The following is a 19,398-nucleotide window of genomic DNA, read 5'->3' as shown; positions in this document are numbered from 1 at the left end:
ATTTTTCTCGATGCGTAAAAATGTACTATATTATCAACCTTCTGATCCCTACACTCCAGAAGAACTTGACCTAAAAATCCAAGGTTACTTTGGGTAGGAAAGTCAACATTAGCGAAGAAATCCATGAGTTTAGGGCTTAAGAACTGAGACAGAACTCTGCTTAAGACTGACGTAGCTTTTGACTCTATAACTAAAGAAACCACATTTAGAGCTGCAAATTGTATTAGCTGTAAGCTTTTTGCAGCCTTGCAGACTCATTCATTGATTACATTTGATTGTCAGGACATCTCAAATATAGAATTAAAATAGTTCTAATAAGCCAATTAACTCATGTGGCACTTCAAATCAGCACTTCTGTGCCAAAGGGAGTCACTGTTAGGGCTTACACGGCAGAGCGTCTGAAGCAAGTTTGAACAGTTCAAGCAATGCATAGCACAGCCTTTCTACTGGGCAAATAGATATTAATTGAAATCAAAAGTTGGTGATTTAATCAAAAGTATATGTTTCTGTAATCTCACTTTACATTTGCAACGTTGAGACTTAACATCTGAAAGTGTTTTTGGTATGGGGTGTTTTGGTTGGGTTTCTTTGGTTGTTTGTTTTTTTTTTTTTTTTTTTCCAAATGGCATTGAGCAAACATACTTTTTTCATGGAAACAATGGGTAGATTGAATGGATATTTGATCTTTCATTTGCATGCTGGGTTCTGCTTTTTCATTATAAAACAAAAGATATATACACGCATATGTATTTAACATGTATGTGACAAAAACACTCTCAAATAGCAACATTTGTAAAGTATGTATAGCGATGCAAGCTATAGCTATGAATACACCTCAGAGGCATATATCACTTTCTAAAATGCAACACAAACCGACAGATTACTTTTAAAGGATTATTACAATATTCCTGTTGAGTAAATAAATTTCTGTAATCAGGATGGTAGTGATATTTACTGGCTCTGAAACTCCCGGGGAGGGGGAAGAATTTTCATCACAAATGGTTGTATTGTTCTGCGCATGTACAAAGCACCCACAGACTTGTCAAAAGACTGGTACTAAGGACTGTTTACACACTTGTAAGTAACTTGAAATCTTTTTTTATATGGCATAAAGGCAATTATCTTGATTTTGATAAGAGTTGATAGGAGTAGATACAAATAGGAACACAAAGATCATGTTTCTCTTTGGAGAAGAAACAAGGAGTAAAAATACGAACTGTAGCTGACGTATGGTGTCTTTCTGAAGTTGTCTTGTTTCAAGAGGGTATTTCTTTTCCTGCCTTGGTCATTCAAGCTATGTGGTTTTCTGGCGTGGTGGTTTTATTTGTTTGGTTTTTTGGTTTTGTTTTGCTGCTGTTGTTGGTTTTGGGTTTTATTTGTTGTTTTTGGTTTGGGGTTTTTTTGTGCGTGTTGATGTTTCAGTGCCAAATACTTGGATTGCATTAAATGCTTCAGACCCGAGTTTTGTATAGATTGCTTTCTGGTATGTTATTTCTAGATGATCGTTTACCATGCAAGAAAAAAGCCCCACACCTAAATCCATGAACGGCGTTAAAAGTTCTGACAGTGAAGTACTGTCTCTCTTTCCCTGGCGCTTATGTGAAATGATCTGGCAAAACAGATACTGAAGAAATAATGTATTTTTTGTGTGCTTTCCAAATGATAAATGTTCTTGTCTCTCTGGAGAATTTTTTACCAAATGCTAATTTTTGTAAGCAGAAAGAATCAGCATTCCAAGTATTTTTTTTTTTGTGATGCAGCGAATCACAAGTTGTATCTGCTTGATCTTCTAGACAATTAGAAATCCACTTATCTAAAGAAATGTCTAACTGACTCTTAACTTTTCATACCCCTTTTGTTATGCAAGTCAATTACTTATAGCAAAGTTAAGGCTGTTTTCTCACACTTGTACTGTTCTTAAAAGGAATTACTGGGTCTGTTACACATGTTGATGAGAATTTTTCAGTATCTCTTACTGGAATAATAGTATATTGAAAAAAATCAAGGGTTTCATCTTTTTAAAAAACAAAACAAAACTTTATCATCAACTTCATATTTTTTACAGTGGAGGGAAATGGCTATTTAAAGCATTGCTTGGAAGAGCCATTCAGAGTAGCAGTACTACAAGGTAGTTTGCAAGTCTGGTATATAAAGGACAGCCTGGCCCAGAAGCTATGTTTTTTCACCACTGTCTGTGATAGCATTTTGCTTAATTGCAACCCTAGTGGCACGCTGCTGTTTTCTCAAGGTTACGTTAAAAGAAAACAAATAATGTCATTTAAAAACTTTCAAATTTATTTCAAAGGAACTATGTCTTTGCTGTTTTAGTTAATTTATTTAAATTAGAAACAAATTTAACATGTAAAATCTAGTGGTAGGGAAATGATGAGAGCCTGGAGGTCAGACAGCCTCTGCGGTGAAAAGAAGAGAATCCATTATTAATGACGTCCTTTGTTACAGTTTTATTGTGTTTTTGTTTTCTCACTATCTGCTGTGATTCAGGTTTCTTGCACTGCTAGTTATTATAAAATTAACCGCTCTCTAGATTGAATCTACATTCCCAGCCTCACGCACATTGAGTACTAAGAGGAAGTGCATAGACACACAGATTAAGCTGGCACCTCTTCCCTCCAGACGCAATCACTAGAGCACAAGGATACTAAAAACAGCTGGTGTTTTTTCCAACCACATCATTTCTCCTGTTTTGGAACCTTCCACTGACGGCTGAAAAAATAATAGAAGTATTTTTATGGCAATGAAATACTGAATGTAAAATACATATTATGTAAACCTCTTGGTTGCCAAGGTCTTGCAGATCAAGTAAATGCTCCTAGTTTGTTGCAAATGTTCTTGAAGGTTTCCAACAATTGCCTAGACATGCACCATGCAAGATGTGTGGTCTTTTCAAATCGAACTCAAATAATATCTACTATTTTCTCCAATTTTTTTTTATGTTGGAACTTTGGCATTTATATGGAAAAAATGATGAATTTATGTATTATGAGCAAGCATAATTATAAAATCATAAATTATCAGTTAATTAATCATTCCCATCTATTTTGAGTGCAAGTTATTATTAATTTTCAAAAGCACCAGTTACTCAAAATTGAGAAGGGCGGCTTTTTAATATGTTATCACAATAGCCTAATAGACTACATGGTATGATTCTCTGTGCCTAGAAAATTTGTCGACTTCAACCGTACCATTCAGTTTTCAGACAAATGCAGTGAAAAATCTCCTGGTTTTCTTCACTTGATGGCAAAGCTTAAATCAATAAATCTGATGACCTGAAAACAGTCTCTTGAAGTGATGCATTTTAGAATACTTTCTAAGAACTCAAAGGTCAAGTCTGAAGGAAACCATTTTTATCACAACTTGATACATTAAACATGATCTGTGCAGCTTGAAATAAGCGATTCAAAGTTGTAGTTGATCTCTTGACATAATAAATGTGATAGTTGTTCATGACACTGCAATTTTTCATTTGTTTTAAATTCTCCAAAACTTCAAATCCTGTGGGATGTGAACAGACTTTGACATTGTTAATTAACTGGGAATGTTTTCAATTTACTTTTAATTTACTACATTTTATCACGGTTAGTATTTGTTACAGTAACATTTATCTCTGTTGTCTACTGTGTTCTTGTATTTTCTCCAGTAAATAAAACCCCAATATTTTTCTGTTTTAGACAAAACACTGTGCTATCCTAAATTAATTTTTTTCAGAGTGGAGAGTAATGAGTTTAGTAATGGCATAAATGGACTTGCAGAGTTGAAATCAGAACTCTGCTTATGGCATTTAAATGCACACCAAGAAGGGAAAAAACCAAATCTCCCCTCCTGCCTCCAGGGAGCAAAATGCAGGTGGTCTGCTTGAGGTTTCTTAGATTACTTGGACTAATATTAAAATCTCAGCTAGAATAGAGCCTCATAACTGGAAATAGTGTGGGGGAAAAAAAAAAAGAAATTATTACTGAAATTAGAAAATTACAGAATATAAAAAAATTTAGTGTCCTACATATTTACTGGCAACTTTGTATATTTTAACCTTCTTACGAAAGTGTCTGCAAATGATGTTTTATCAAATATTATTTGCCTATCAAAACATTCACACAAGGTTTTTACAGAGAAGAATAAAGATTAAAGCAAGTCCAAAGTGTTACTTAGCCTTGAAAATTAGTTTTGTCAGAAGAAATAGGTACAACATGTGCAGGCATTCACTTACAATAGAGTCCTTCCTTCCATCACCAGCCAGGACATGACTGGTCCTGACTTACTCACTGTTTTGATCATTTTAGTGTTCATCCAGGTGCTTTGAGCCATTGTTTTTGATGCTGTTATTCTTTCTTCTCTCTCTGGAGTTATATAAGGTTTGGAGAGAATTGTAATTCTATAGGCAAGTTTTATTGATAAATCTCTTTAATACCAGCTCATTTTATTGACTCAAGTATTGTGCTGTGGGTTGCACTAAGAGTCTGCTTTAGAGGTTTGGAAGATATTTTTTGCACACAGGGCTAAAGCTGGCAGAAGCCAGGTATGCTTTTCATCTTCCTCACAGTATCATGGAGGTACTATTATGTGAATAGGTTAAGGGTTTGGTAATGGGCAATGATTAGTTCATCACAACTCACACATGTTTTAAATAGAGATAAGCAAACAATAACTAGACTGAAAGCCATCACTTCTTAGAGTACAGGTTATAGTGGAATGACATGGGAAAGAGGAGTGTTCTCAGTACTAAATGTTTTGAAGATTGACTCCAAAGAATATTATGCTTTTTCTGTATATTATATTCTCACAAGCTTCATTGTAAATACTGATAAAGAAAAAATACTGATATGCAGAAAATAGAGGATAAAAATTGTTTTGAATATATTTTTAGTGCTTAGTCAGTCTGAGAGTTACACACACTGTGAAAAGAGACCATAAGCTAATGCTCATCCATATTGTATAAAGGATACTTTTAGGCTTGCATTCGGATAAAGACTCATGTTTATGTGGTTTATTTAGGGTTTTCTTTGCATGGAAAGTTAAGAATGTTTACATAAGCTTGTAGTATAAGTAATCATAATGTAAGTATTGTGTAAAGCTCGTGAAAGACATCTACAAGTTCAGCTGAGGAGGAGGAGGATTCTAGGTTGCTAAGGCCTTGTGGATTGCCAAGCATATCACTGGTTTTAAACGATTTTTGGATGGGGTATGAGGATTTTTTACTACTTTTTTTGGCTGTTGTTCAGTTGTGGGGAGGGGTAATTTAAACGTTGTGAAGAGGAATTACCATTTTCCTACAGTGCACAAGATAAATATTTCTATTATATTTTCTTAACAGAGTTCTGGTTCTAACCCAGTTGTTCTATCCCTGTGACAGCATCTTGGCACAAAGCAGCCTTCTGTCACATAAATAAACATCAAATAAATGAAGAATGTCAGCAAAAGTGTAATATGAAACTAATAATTAGTTGTCAAAATTTCAGCTGGTTCACTGTGAATAGTTTTCCCTAATTCTTTTTTCTTTTTTTTTTTTTTCCCCTTCCAGAATACAAAAGAATATGAGAAGGACGTTGCAATAGAAGAAATTGATGGCCTTCAGCTTGTGAAAAAGTTAGCAAAGAATATGGAAGAAATGTTTCATAAAAAGTCTGAAGCTGTACGGGTAAGCAGCAGATCAGTCTGCTATTTCATTCTAGGATGTAAAACTAAGTATATAATTTAGGCTCTGCTCTGAAGGCTGTACTAGCAATCGAAGGTGCTGAAGTGGAAGTGCTAAAGCATTCAGAAGTATTTTAGGATCAGTGTTCAAGAGAATAGATATAAGTTATTTGTACCATCAATAGATAAATGCAAGAGCGTGTAACTAGATTTGGACTACCAGTTTCCCATATGAGTTTGTAAGGTATCACTTGTGTTCAGTAAAACATAACTACATATGACTGTGCATTAAAATGTTGGATTTCAAGATATCGGACTAAAGCAACTTAATTTAACTGCTCACTGTTACAAAATAGGATTGCAGGGAATCTTCTGAGTTCAATAACTGCCCTTTAGTTCAAATCTAGAAGAAGATGGAGATGCCTCAAATGGAACTAAATCCAAAATTCCTCTAGTTGTGGTAAGTACTACATCACTCTAAAGGCAACTTATTACTGATCATTAAGTAGCTACACTGAGCTTTCTGTACATCTGTAGGTTTTGGGGTTGGTTTCTTTTTTGATCTCCATTCTGATCTTTTGTAGTAGCTTTCGCATCCTATTAGATTAGATTTACCATGAAAAAAGAAGTTCCAACTTCTGTTTTACTATATCAAATAGGAGTTCATTGTAACATGCATGTCCTAAAGAACAACAGGTCTTCCTGTTGTAGCTTTCATTTTGCATTATTCTTTGCTAGAAGTTGAGGTGACTGCCTGTAACAGTAGTTCCTGTTACATCACCTATATCAGCAGATTAATGGGACATTATGGTGATGCCGTTTACCCCCAGCTACTGTATTTCAGCCAGATTTGTCTGCTCAATTGAGTTGAAGGTCTTTGTGTCTCAACTGTGGAGCTTAAGGTGTCACCCAAGGACAGGGATTCCATTTGTGTAACTGTAGATAAAATTTCGCCTTCAGCCTTTTATTTTTTGTTATGGTGCAAAAGGGAGGAAGGAATTTGGCTATGTTTTAGAGATTGAATTTTCTGGGCTGGCAGCAAAGTAAAACATATTTCAGCTTGTAAACTGAGCACACTTGGCAAGGAAGCAGAGAAAGACAATAAACATGGAACCCCGCAATGCTATTTTTACAGTCTGTTTTTCAGAGGAAAACTGTACTTCAAGATGTGTGCAACAGCTTCCAGAAGCCTGCAGAATATTGACTCTGGGGGTGTGTGTGTGCGTTTTCCTTGTTCCTTAGAAGAGAAAACTGCTGCCCTGAGATTGTAACAATGTGAAAAAACCATTCTTGGAGCAGCACTCATTTAGAGCGAGAAGTGACCAGCAAGCTGCACACAGGGAAAGGGGAGCTCTCTTCCGTCGGTGTGGAGTGCTCCTGGGGAAGAGCAGTTTGACTCTCAGTTAGAGCTTTGTAGCATATGTTTTCTAACATTTGTGAGTATTTAGAACTGGTTTGGCCTTTTTATACAGATGGTGTTTTTGTCTAAGGAGGAAGAAAATATAGGACCAATATAGGCCACCCTGCTCTGAGTGAAAATAAGCCCAAATTCTGTGAAGTTAAACTATGCATATAGTATTGCGTGAAAAAGTTTTAGTGCTGGAAAAACTGACTGAAATCCAGAGTCTTCTTTGGAAGGTTTCCATCTTTGGAAAGGAGGCTAGAAGCTTGGTTTGGACAGGGTCACTTCTTTTAGAAAACGATCTGTTTAGTGTACCTTCCAATAAAGTTGTTCTTTTTTGCATAATTACATAATGTGGTCCATCTTGGTTACTAGAGATGTAGTGAGTGACCTTTTATGTTGTGATAGTAAGCAGTACTTAGTATTTTATGTCCTGATAAGTACAAAATCCTTTGGTACAGTGCAGATTTTGCATGAGTTCCATGTTTGGTACATCATAGCTACTTTTCTCCTCATATCTGGAGAGGTGAGATAGGAGTTACAAAGCTCATATGGACCTAAGACCTCTGCTCCATGTTGAGACAAAGTAATACTGCATCACCTTGCCTCTAAAATAATAGAATTTTGACATAAGCTTTTGATGGAAACTTGTACGAAGAGCACTGAAACCTAGAATTCACAGTAATATTTTAGATACGCTGGCAGTAATATTAGGGTAAGTACTAAATGAGAAGAGTACCTTACAAAATATCTCTCAGCCCTAGAAATAATGGGGTGACCATTGCAAGGGTTCAAATCCAAGTGCTCAGAAAAAGATGTTCCAGTGTTACCCCAAATTGTTACCTTACACTGCTCGCTGAATTAGCTTCAAGTAGACATCAAAATCCATGGTTTAATTTAAAATACTTTTTAGATAAAACATTTTAATCAACATACTTTTTCAGATTCTAGCAGATGTAGCAATCTGTGACAACTATTCAGAAAGCCACAGTATATAAAATGTTTAATTTGTAGAAAAGGCCAAGAAGACTTGGAAATATAGAAAGAGGATGGCTTGGAAAGGCCTTCAGTTTTTTTGGTTTGCTTTATGCTTTCAAACACATTAACTTGTTTGAAGCTACTAATCACGTTTGAACTCTTCTCCCTCCTCCCTCTTTATATTCTGGTTGAATTTTTATCTTTCTGTCTCATCGCTTTTCATACTGATTAGTTGGTTCAGCGTGATTTTTATCATATTCATCCCCTGTTTGAATTACCCTTCAGTATGCAATTATCCTATCACAGAATGTCCTATTTTTGTGCTGTCAGATACATAAAATAAATGGAAAACTGAAAGTGCTAAACCAATTATATAACCTTTTGTCATTTACTTACTGATGGAAACCCTTGCAAGCAACCTCCCCCCCGCTGGTGTTCACTATATTTACCTTAGATTTATGTCAGTTCAGGATATTCCTGTTAACCATTTCCTTCCTAATACTGCCCTACTTGATTGAATTTCAAAGAGGCAACTTCAGATTTTATTTTGAAATATTTGTGACATGATTTAAGTTAAAACCACTGAAGAGTGGTTTTGATTCAATGTTGCTGATGCTTTGTTTCTAGCTGTGACAAACGTAGATGTATCCATTTACCTTTAAGACTATGACATTCGAGTTGGGGAAAAATCTTACTGCCCATAAGGTGGGATAAGTTGGAAATGTTTCCTGCGTTGTTCAGTAGTGGATTTAATTTTACAGCCAAACCCAAATAATCCCTTTGAGAGCCTTGTGTAGTCTGCTGTCACTTGTGGTATTGCTTCAGTTGCTTTTCCTGGACTTCTAGTGATTTCACTCATAGGAAATGTGCTTGATCAGTCTTGATTTTAAGTTAGCTGTGATTTTTTTTTTTTATTTTTTTGAAGGTTTTATGCTACTCTAGTGACTCCACTGGTTTGAAACTGAAGAGAATAGAGCACGATGACATAATGCTCTGTAACAAATAACTACTGCAATAAACTCGATAGTGAAAAAGAGGTGGAATTAAAACTATTCATTTGGTACTTTTACTTTTCCTAGGTAATGGTGTAATAGGAAAAAAATCAAAGGAAGATAGAGGGAAGTGAAAAAGAAAGCAAAATGAAAGATAAATAAGTTATTAGGGAATATTAGAAAAGCTATTATTAAAACTTTAGCTATGCAGTCAAATTTCTATTTTCATTAGTGTTTCTTTGCAAGTAAAGAGAATCCTGTAAAAATGATTGTTGATTTACTTGTAAGATGGCAAATCAAGTGTTAAGGATTATTTTTCTTTAAGGCAACTACCATTGGTGCAGTGGAAAAAGCAAATAAAAGAGATTTCTTTTTATTAACTTTTCCTACTGTAGCTACCTAGTGTTCATTGTGAAGCTGATTCTCATTATAACTGTACGGTGAAAAGTAATTGCTGTTGTACAGTAATTCAATTTCAGTGCATTCATGCATCAGTAAGCCAGTAGGGTTTATCTAGAGAAACCTGGGACTTTAAAGCTTTTTATCATGAAATTCCACATGCAGACAAATGTTCTTTCAAGGAGTAGAATATCAGCATTTACATTTAACAAACATTTGCAATGGAGAAATGGATTTTTTTCCACCAATGATTTTTACACCAGTCTTCAAACTGCTTTCAGATGCTATTAGGATGATATTGTTTATGCACAGTTAAAAAAGTGTATGTATTTGAAATGTTTGTGCTTATTCATATACGTGGATGTATATGCATATGGGTACATATCTTTACACACATGCATATTGAGGTTTATATATGTAATATCAATAGATGCAATTTACTATTGATTTGTGGCATATATATGTAAGCAAAGTATTTAATTACATGTACTGCATCCACATATTTCCAAGCAAATACTGGTAAATTGGTGTCCTGATCAATAAATTAATTTTTATTTAAAATAAAGTGATATGTTGGTGAATGCAAAATGAACTTGGCTGGATGAACACAGAGATCATGGTAAGTAATCCAGAGCTGCGAGTGAAAGGTCCTAAACAGAGGAAGTTTCTTTCTCCATAGGAATATTTTGCAGTGCTCTGAATAGGCTTATTTATGAAAGCTTAGTAAAGAATTCATACTGAATATTGTAGTCAATGAATGTAGCTTTTATTTACAACCAAGTACTTTACTGTTTTCTTGGATGTATTTGGCATTTGACTAATTTTTGGTGTGTAACTTAATGGTAAGTTCTTCCCCATTTGATCAGACGTGTTGGTACAGAAGGTAGTTTTTGTTTTCTGGTTGGTTGAGTGTGGCATTTAGAACTGGATTTTGAAAGTAGATGCTTAAGTAGACCGATTTCTTACCCACTGTTAAATACCTTTCCATTCCAGGAGTTACTTCAGTCATTTGCTTTAAGACTGCTGCTTCCAGTTGTTGTCACTGAGCTCATACAAAAGTGTAATCACAGCAAATAAACTAAATAAAACTCAAATTTTAGAAAGGGGTCATTATTTCACATGTTGTCATTGATATGGAAGTTTTTTATATAATCTTTTGGGGGCTTCTTTTCTTCTTAGAGTGGATAACTTTTGTCATGTTCTTCGGTTGAGGTTATTGACTGCAGCCTTCCCCCCATTTACATTTGAACCCATTGTCACTTTTGCCAGTGGTTAAATCCCTACAAGTGTCATCAGAATCGGGGAGTGGTTACAGGGAGGAGAGTCTGTATCCTCATTGAGGAAAGGCAGAGAAAACTCAGTGATAAGAAAGGACTTCTGTATCACTAGGGGTGATACAGAAGAGACCTGAATAAATTGTGGGAGCTTTATTTAATGGATGAGGGGTAGAGACAAAAAAATACTGTGATAAGATGTTATATGGCACATGGGAACCTGATGAAGGATTAAAAACAAAACAAAAACTAAAGAAATGTACCTTTCTGTTCAGTAGTCTTGGATCTATGTTCTTAATACTATTGAGCTGGTTTTTGGTTTTGTGTGTGCGCATCTGTGACCAAAGTAGATATAGTTCTGAATATAGGGGGAGTATATCTGTTGAATTAGGTAAAATAACATTTTTTATTCCATTAAATTTAAAAGAACTCGGTCTTGAATGAATATGTTATTGAAAGTACATTTAACACATATATTGAAGGAGCATTTAACTCTAAGTACTAATCTGCAGGGTTATCCATGTAGATTATTAGCTGATCAAGGGTAACAGTATTGTTGTCTAGACATTCACAGGACCTGCAAAGCTTTGCATCTTTTGTGCACCTTACAGCTCAGAACACTTCCCAGCAGTATCATTATCTTACTTTTATATCAAAGATCAAATATATCAAAATGTAACATACTACAAGACATTGCCAGTGTCCTAGGTCCATTGTGTATTATGTTTTCTTACAGCCAGGCGTCTCTGGTGCAGACATCATTATGTATAAAAAACTGTTTGATATTCCTTCTATTATGGTTTTAAATGGGATTTTAAAATAACGGCCATCTGCATAATTTTCTACCTTTTATTTCTTCATATATAATCTGCGAATTAAGAATTGCTGGGATGTAATCTCCAGTTTACTGGAGATTGCATACTGGAGAATTTTTGTAAAACCCATTAAATCAGGGAAGTTGAGGTTGTCACTGCTGTGTCATTATGCCAATTAAGAGCATTTACTGAGGACAGAACATTTTTGCGTGGTGGGGTTTAGTATTTAGATAGTACTTTGTTAACTTGGAAGTTGAAAAATAATAAAGGCTTCCCACAGTGCCTAGAGAAAAAAATGAGGCAAGTGAGGAACATTCCAGGTGAATTTTGAACTGATTTCTTTTGAGACTGTTTTAAATGTACACTGTCTTCAATGCCCACTGTGTGTTTTATTACACTGTATTTTTATTCTGATTTTCTATCACTTTGATCAAGGCTAGATTGGGAATGGCATTCTTGAGAAGAGAAGCAAATAATCATTCACACTTCATATTCATATAATACAAGATAGAAAGGTCTTAAACGTCAAAACTTATTACTTTGCTAGGCTCACTATTTCTAAATGTATAATAAACACGTTTTCACTATCCACGCTGTTCCCTCATTGAGCTAATTTGCATCTGCAGAATTAGAAGGAAGGAAAAGGAATATCAACATGCACTCTTTAAAATTGTGCTGCTCAATGGATGCTATTCTGACTCCTGATTTTTTTTTTTTTTCCATATATAGTAAGACAGGTTGTTTTTTGTCAGCAGATGGAAATGAAAAAAAAATACCATTAAGTTTATAAATTTTTACTGGAGGAAAAAATTATAAATGGTTGTGGGTGGAAGGAAATTGTGGTGAACCAACCCAGTGTCACTATAAATAGTTTTAAATGGCAGAAAAAAGACATAATGAATAAAGGAGAGATGGCTACAATTGTGTTAATTACTGCCAACAAATTAAAGGTTTTCAGCAATATTTTTGTATTCACATTTAGTATTTTAGCTGTAATTGTTGCTAGTTACTTTTGGTATCATTTGAATTTTGCTCACAGTTCTACTGATCTCCTTCATATTTAAGTGATGAATTTCTGTTCTGAAAGCATTAAGAGCTTTATTTACTTTTTAGCAAGTTAGACTACACTGGAAAACAAAAAGATGGTTAGTAACCCACCGACAGTCAGTGGAGTATTCAGTAGCATAATACATAACCTTGATAGTCATAGTTTGAAGAATATTTAAAAGCACAGTAAATATTTTTCTTGTTTATTGCTGTTGGACTTAAGGGTTGCTTTTGCCAAATGTATAGAAGTTAGGATCTTCAACAAATGAAGCACTTGCCAAACCTATTCTAGTGCAGATCAGCTAGATCACGGATTGCTTCTTTGGTTTTTATTTCTTTGAGTTTCCCAAGAAACGTGTGTATTTGCAAACACATACTGCTGTGAATTCTGAAAGGGGGGGAAAAAAAAAGTTCCTTTTTATTGGAGTGTAGGTAGGCTTCTCTTATCCTTAGCCTTCATTCCCATGACATAGCTGCAATATGAGTGCGCAGACTGTCCTCAGGCACGTTGCTGGTGAACAAAAGAAATGAAGGGAAAAGCTACAATCAGTTTATCTTATACCTGTACTACTTGTGTAATGGAATAGATAGGTTTAATGGAAGTTAAGGTTTTTGCCAGTAGACCTCTCTGAATCATAGCGGGGAGCCCAAGTGTGTTGATTAAATCTTTATCTAACTCTTATATGTCTTAAAATCCAGGTTAGCTGAGTCTACAGAAAGCTATTCTTTAAATAGGTTGGGGGGGAGGCAAAACCTAAAAAACTCAGTTGCTTTGTCTCATGCGTTATTTCTCAGTGTTTGTCTTCCACAGAATGAAAAGAAAACCAGCAAAAACTTCAGGGAGACCTTTCATCTGCTGCTTAATCATTTATTTTTTAACAGTTCAGGAATGCCTTCATTGCAGAGACTTTAATTAGATCAAAAGAATTTTGTAAATTAACCTTTTTTCTCTGCTCAGAATGAATTTTCTGTTTTCTGTCTCCGAGTACTAATATGTATTAAAGAAAACTTGAATACAGAAAATGAACTTGCTAGGTACATTTTTTGAGGAAGGAGCAGTAGTTCATGTTGATCGTGTTTAGGAGATTCAGGGATATGTATTTGTCAAGATTTCCAGGGAGTTATGTACATTACCTAGTCACATGCAGTATCTAGGAACTACTGTTTCCTAAAATGCATGCTTTTAAGGCTCTGCAAATTTGGAGCTTTCATTGTCTTGGTATAGCTTGAAACAAATGATCTACAAAAAATGAAGAAACTTGAACTATGCTTTGAATTTTGTCTGTCTTTAAAATCTGTCATGTTTGTATCTTTTTAAAAAAAAAAAAAAGCCCACACAGTCTTAGGAAATTAAGTGAATTTCTTTTGGAAGTTCGAATTTAGAAAAAAGAAAAAATACTGTTAAGACAAAAAGGAAAAAAATAAAGACTTGTAGAGAAAACCTAAAAGCATTTGCTGCTGGAGATGATTATGACGGTTTCATCTTCAGTGCCGAGAAAAGAAGTGAAAAGTATTTAAAGATAGCGCATTCAAATATAGAACACTTATCTGGAAATACAGGCAGAGAGAAAAATCAAACCAGCCACTTCACAGAATAATTATTGTATTAGACTTCATTGCAAAAGTACATAACATTCAGTCTTTGCCATCAACAACATAAAATAGCTTTCCACGCAGCAGGAAGAAAACAGTAAAGTAGTTTTGGAAGAATGAAGTAGGATAAATTAGCCTCATGTATCCTTCTTTCTTATCACTGTTTTAAGGTATTAGCATATTTTAATATTTTACATTAGCTTCAATTGTTTTAACAAAAATAGTTGTGTTGTCCAACTTGCTGTTCAATGTATGATTTTAAATTAGTCACTTCAAATAGTAATCTGTTACAATTAAAATTTAATTCCACTTGTACAACTGCCAGTTGTTTGATTTTTCAATTCTAATTCTTATTTCATATTGTAAATACATATCATTAAATCTATTTTTGGAATTATAAAAATGATTCTCAAATTTATAAATACTGGTACTTTTAGGTCATTAAACAATTAATGAAAAAAGTTCAGAGTCAGCTCACTTTTAGAGTGTTTACTGGTACTTATTATTAATTGACTGCTTTAAATATTCTCTTGAGAAGATGCACTATAGCTTGCTTGCTGTTCATGTAACATTAGCCTGTTTTCCGAAACCTTACACACATTCGATTTAATGCTTAGATGATGAAAAAAGGTATCTTCTTAAAGAGAATGCTCAATTTGGCGTAACCTGCATTTGTACAGAGTGGGTGTTCAAGTTGCTGCCTCCTTTCCTCGTTGCACGAGTGATGTCACGCTGCTCTCTTCGGTCTGTGGAGCATGAGGGAATGCTAGGAGCTGTAGTAAGGAGGAGCCTGGTAATAGCTTTCCTGGAGGGATTTAATGAATGGTCATTTATCAATATTTTGAGTAGGAGACACACTATCATCTCTGTATGAGTCTTCATTTTGAGAAATGAACAAAATGATATAGCCCTGACTCTGCAAAGTTTTTGAAGCGTGCTCCTTGGCTCGTTGTGGTGTGCCTTGGGTAACTACTGCTTTCTACAGCCACTTGTCGCTTGCTTCCCAAACATGCCTAGCTAACCAATTTTCCTGCCTCGCCCCGTAGTTGGGTCAGGAGGTGCATCAGGTCCCAAGTGCTGGATTATCAAACTCTTTGCACAAAAGGTGACTGTGCTGAGCTAGAAATAAACTGGTGGAAAAACAGTTTGGTGGTCGTTTGTGGTTTAAGTTTTGCGTCCACCTAAAACTGCTGCAAGTCTTCCTCCATAGTAGCTCTTAAAGCACTCAGAAGCATTTTAATGAAAAGAGCTGTAAAGAGAATTCATTAGTATTTTTTTTAAGAGCTTTAACTCTTCAGTCTGCTCTTTATTTGTGATAGAGCTTCCAGCAGGTACTGTGTTAGGTCAGGCATGTTAGCTTAGCCTAAACTGCCACGGGAGCACCATTGTGAGAGAAGAGCCTCCTACACAGGTAACTGAGGGCAAATACCCCATTTATCCTCCTCACTTCCACCTTTCTTGAGTTTATTTGACTTCAGTGTAATTATGTAGGAAGATGCCTGCTTAATGTAAAATACTTTCAGCTTAGTTCATTTGCTGTATCATCTCTAACAGCTGATCATGTGTTCCAATGTACACAGCGCTGGTCAGCACAGTTACTTTCTCTTTTTCCGTTTGGATTTTTAACACTTACTGGTTCAAAAGTTATTCTGCCTCATCTCATTTTCCCTTAACACTATAGTTACTTTTATTTTCTTAGTTACTTTTATTTTCTTATTTGAATAGATTTATACTTACTTTACAGAGTTATACAAGAAGCCCATCATGCTCCTTCCCCCATTTGAACAGTTTCTTTAAGACTGGAAAACCAAATGGACTCTAGCAGTGTGTTTTTTAAGTGCACAGGCTCTCTAATCTTTCTAGGCAGCTTCCCGTGAGGGTGGGGGTAAAGAAACTCTTCACAACAGCATTGAATTTCAGGTGGTCACAATTTCTGCTTGAGTAAATCAGGAGTGCAGGCTTATCGTGACTGGCCTAGTGCTATGTGAAACACTTTTGGGAGACAAAAGCAGGTTGAAAGTGAAGTGAGATGCTTCTTTTTTTTTTCCTGGAAAAGCAGGGTTTTTTTGAGAGTGAGTTAACTGAAGCATTTAGTTAACACTCTTGTTTTGAACTGTTTTTTAACAGCTGTGTGAAATGCAACTGTAATAAAACATCAGACTTGAAGCTGTAACTAGAACTTCAAATGTTTAATCTTAATTTTCATGAATACTGAGAAAAAGGCTCAAGTTTTGTTAGTTAGCCTGTACTTCCATGTGCTTGCAAGTTGGCACTGGCTCTTCAAAAAGAAGTCACCCTATCAGCTTCCACAGGTGCTTGCTCCGCTCTCCTTTCTCCATCGCCTTTCCTTTCCCTCCACTGCGCTGCGGCAAATGTTTGTGTGGCTGTGCAGGTAGAAGTCTGGGAATTATAAGACTGAAGAATTATCCAGGCCAGAAACCCCAAAACAAAAACCTGAGAGGGGTTTTCTTTCCCTTAGATTAATTAAGATTTTGTTCATTGCATGAGATGAAAAATACTTGTAACAGCAAAGCATAGGAAGGAGACAGGAATGAGTTGGATCGTATGCTGCTTTTTGTTTTTGCCTTTTTTTTTTCTTTTTTCTTGTGGGGTGGCAGTGATGGCTTTAAAACCATGTTGAACCATCTTCCTATTTGTTTGGATGTTTTTTAAGCTCTGGTGACTGCACAGCTGTTTAGGGAAATTGTCTGATCGCTTGTGTGTAAATGAGATGCTTCAGGTCTGATGTATGTGTTACCGTGCTAAATCTTTTTTGCTGTTGCATTCCATACTGTTGCAGGTGAGCATCTCCTCCTCCAACTCATTTGTAGATAATCAATTTCTCATGTATGTTAGCTGCAGAAAGCTGGGCTCTTTAGCTCAAACTGTAGATTTCTGATCGGAAATGTTTCAAATTAGTAACCTGAATCTCTAGAACTTCAGAAAAAAAGAAACAGGATTTGGAATTTTCACTTTCTGAGGGACTAAGGCAAACTGGCTCTCACACAGCACGTATCGATTGTTAGATTTGAGGTTTTGCTAGGCAGAAGGGCAACATCTCAGGAACAACATAAACCCACTGAAGCCTGAATCTCATAGTGCTCAAATTCTGATGGTACTTCAGCCTTTGACGCTGGAGATCAAGCAGCTTGAGGGGTGGAAAGAACCCTACTAAAAACATAGCCTTGCTGTTGATCGATTTTATGGATTGATTAAAATGTGCTTAAAAATAACATGTTAACGGATTTCAAATCACTTCCGAAGACAGACTCTGAATGTGGGGTTTCATGAAAATGTCCAGGCAATTCTTTCCATGTACGCAGACAAAAGGATCTTAAAACATTTATGTTACAGAATTAGGATTTGTGGAAAGAACAGCTGAGGACCACAGCTCTGTAAAGCAGTACTGCTGTGCACTTGTGTGAGAGCAGGTACGGAGCGTGACACGTATGCTTGAGATTGCTTTTCTATTTTGAGATGATGTGAAGTTAAAAATCCCAGGGGGCGGGGAAGCAGACGTGTGATTTTTGTTTTTGTGTATCTTAGGTTTGGAAGGAAGAATATCATGTAGCTCATGTTCAAACTTCTAAGTTTTTTTTAAGCATTGTGTCGTTTGGTGCTTTGTCTTTGGTGCTGTAGCAATAGTAAGAACAACAGTGTAGTCACTTATTTCAGGTAGCATCTTGATTTCAATATCGTGTAATTATGCGACATTAACTTTATGTTTTAAAAGTAGTTACACTGAAGGGAACAAACAATAAATTATAGAGAAACACCTTATAACTTATTTTACTGTCCATATAAATAGATATAGCTATGTATTCTTGGATCAAGCACATTTCTCTGTCCTTTAAGCAAGCACAGCATATCTTGGATGATTGCTTCTGGCAATGCTGTGCAAGAACTCCAGGAGGATAAACTGAGTAAATCGTATCAAAAAAGGTGTTTCATGGAAGAAAATAAACAGTTCCAAACTAATGCTATAAATTGAAGTTTTATTGATGAATCTGTTTTTTATTATAAAGGTTGAAGTACAGCAATCATTGTGGCACAACGCACTACAGAAATACTACATTAGAGAAAAATCTGGTGCCCTGTATTTCTGATGGGTCATTTCAGTGCGATGAAAAAGTGCTACACAAACATATGCAAGAAAAAAGGAAATAACTGCACTGTACCCGTGAGTCTTTATTTTAAAAACAAGCTGGAATTGGAGAAGCAAGCTATGCTGCAGAAAAATGCACTTAGACTGCACTTAAGAGATTTCATGTATCTTCACATCACCCTTCCCAGATTTATCGTGGCAGGGGCTATGATACAAAAGGATTACAGGACAACTTTTTATACATGTCAGAAAAAAATTGCGGGATATCTGAGGTTAATTCTTTAATTCTTATGTGTTAGGATAAGACAGCATTTAAAACCACTTTAACTGGTGAATCTTTAGCACAGGCAGAGGACACTTTAAGGGAGAACACTGGTAAACATTTTTTATTTGCTAGTTTATACCTCACTTTGTTTCTACGGTGGGGTGTTTGGTTTTGGTACGCTTTGGGGCTAACACAATGAGGGGATTTTGTCCTCCTTAACACACTGAGCAGACTAGAATAAAATCTGTAATTAAAAAAGATTGGCTTATATTGTAATTTTTCATTATATTGAAAAAAACCTGAGTTTTGTCAGGAAAATCATATTTTTATCACTCATTTCCCATATCTTGTGGTGAGATGGTAATTTAGCACTTTGTAAATGTGTCAGTAAATTAGTCTAGAGTCATTAATTTTGCATTTATCTTAATTGTGTTACATTTATGGATATTTATGGAGTTTTACTTTTTTACACTTCAAAAATATTACTACAGTGTTATTTTTGAGATGGATCTAAGACGACTAAATTATCTTATTTTAATGCAAATATTTTTGACATATAAAAATGGAAATACTGCCTTGATTTGTGAATTAAGCAATTTTCATTTAAATGTCACTATGAATCAGTATAGAAATGGGAACAGTTATTTTCCTTTTGCTTTTAGATAATTCCATGCTCATGATCTAGAAATTAAATCACTAACCTCTTGATCTTTATTTTTGACTGAAGTTCAATAAGGGATTGGATAAATTCATAAAGGATGAGGCCGTAGGTGGCTAATTAGTATACTGATGGACAACTTTAACTCAAAGAAGCCCAAAAAACACTGATTGCCATAAGCTGGAATGGTTTACTAAAAAAAAAAAAAAAAAAGGGGGGGG

The 19,398-nt window shown here is 35.4% G+C and overlaps 1 protein-coding gene across 1 annotated transcript in view; it reads left to right on the top strand.

The window, feature by feature from the left end:
* CACNA2D3 (calcium voltage-gated channel auxiliary subunit alpha2delta 3) overlaps positions 1-19,398 on the top strand; it is a 487,274-nt gene that overhangs the window by 95,541 nt on the left and 372,335 nt on the right. The window contains exon 3 of the mRNA XM_009284485.2: positions 5,537-5,653. Within this exon, the coding sequence (XP_009282760.1) occupies positions 5,537-5,653 (117 nt within the window). The remainder of the gene's footprint in view (positions 1-5,536; positions 5,654-19,398) is intronic.

This window comes from Aptenodytes forsteri, unplaced genomic scaffold, assembly GCF_000699145.1.
Source record: "Aptenodytes forsteri isolate BGI_AS27 unplaced genomic scaffold, ASM69914v1 Scaffold53, whole genome shotgun sequence".
NCBI classification, from domain to species: Eukaryota; Metazoa; Chordata; class Aves; order Sphenisciformes; family Spheniscidae; genus Aptenodytes; species Aptenodytes forsteri.
Note: the sequence above shows the minus strand (reverse complement) of the source record. Positions and strands in the feature narration are given on the sequence as shown.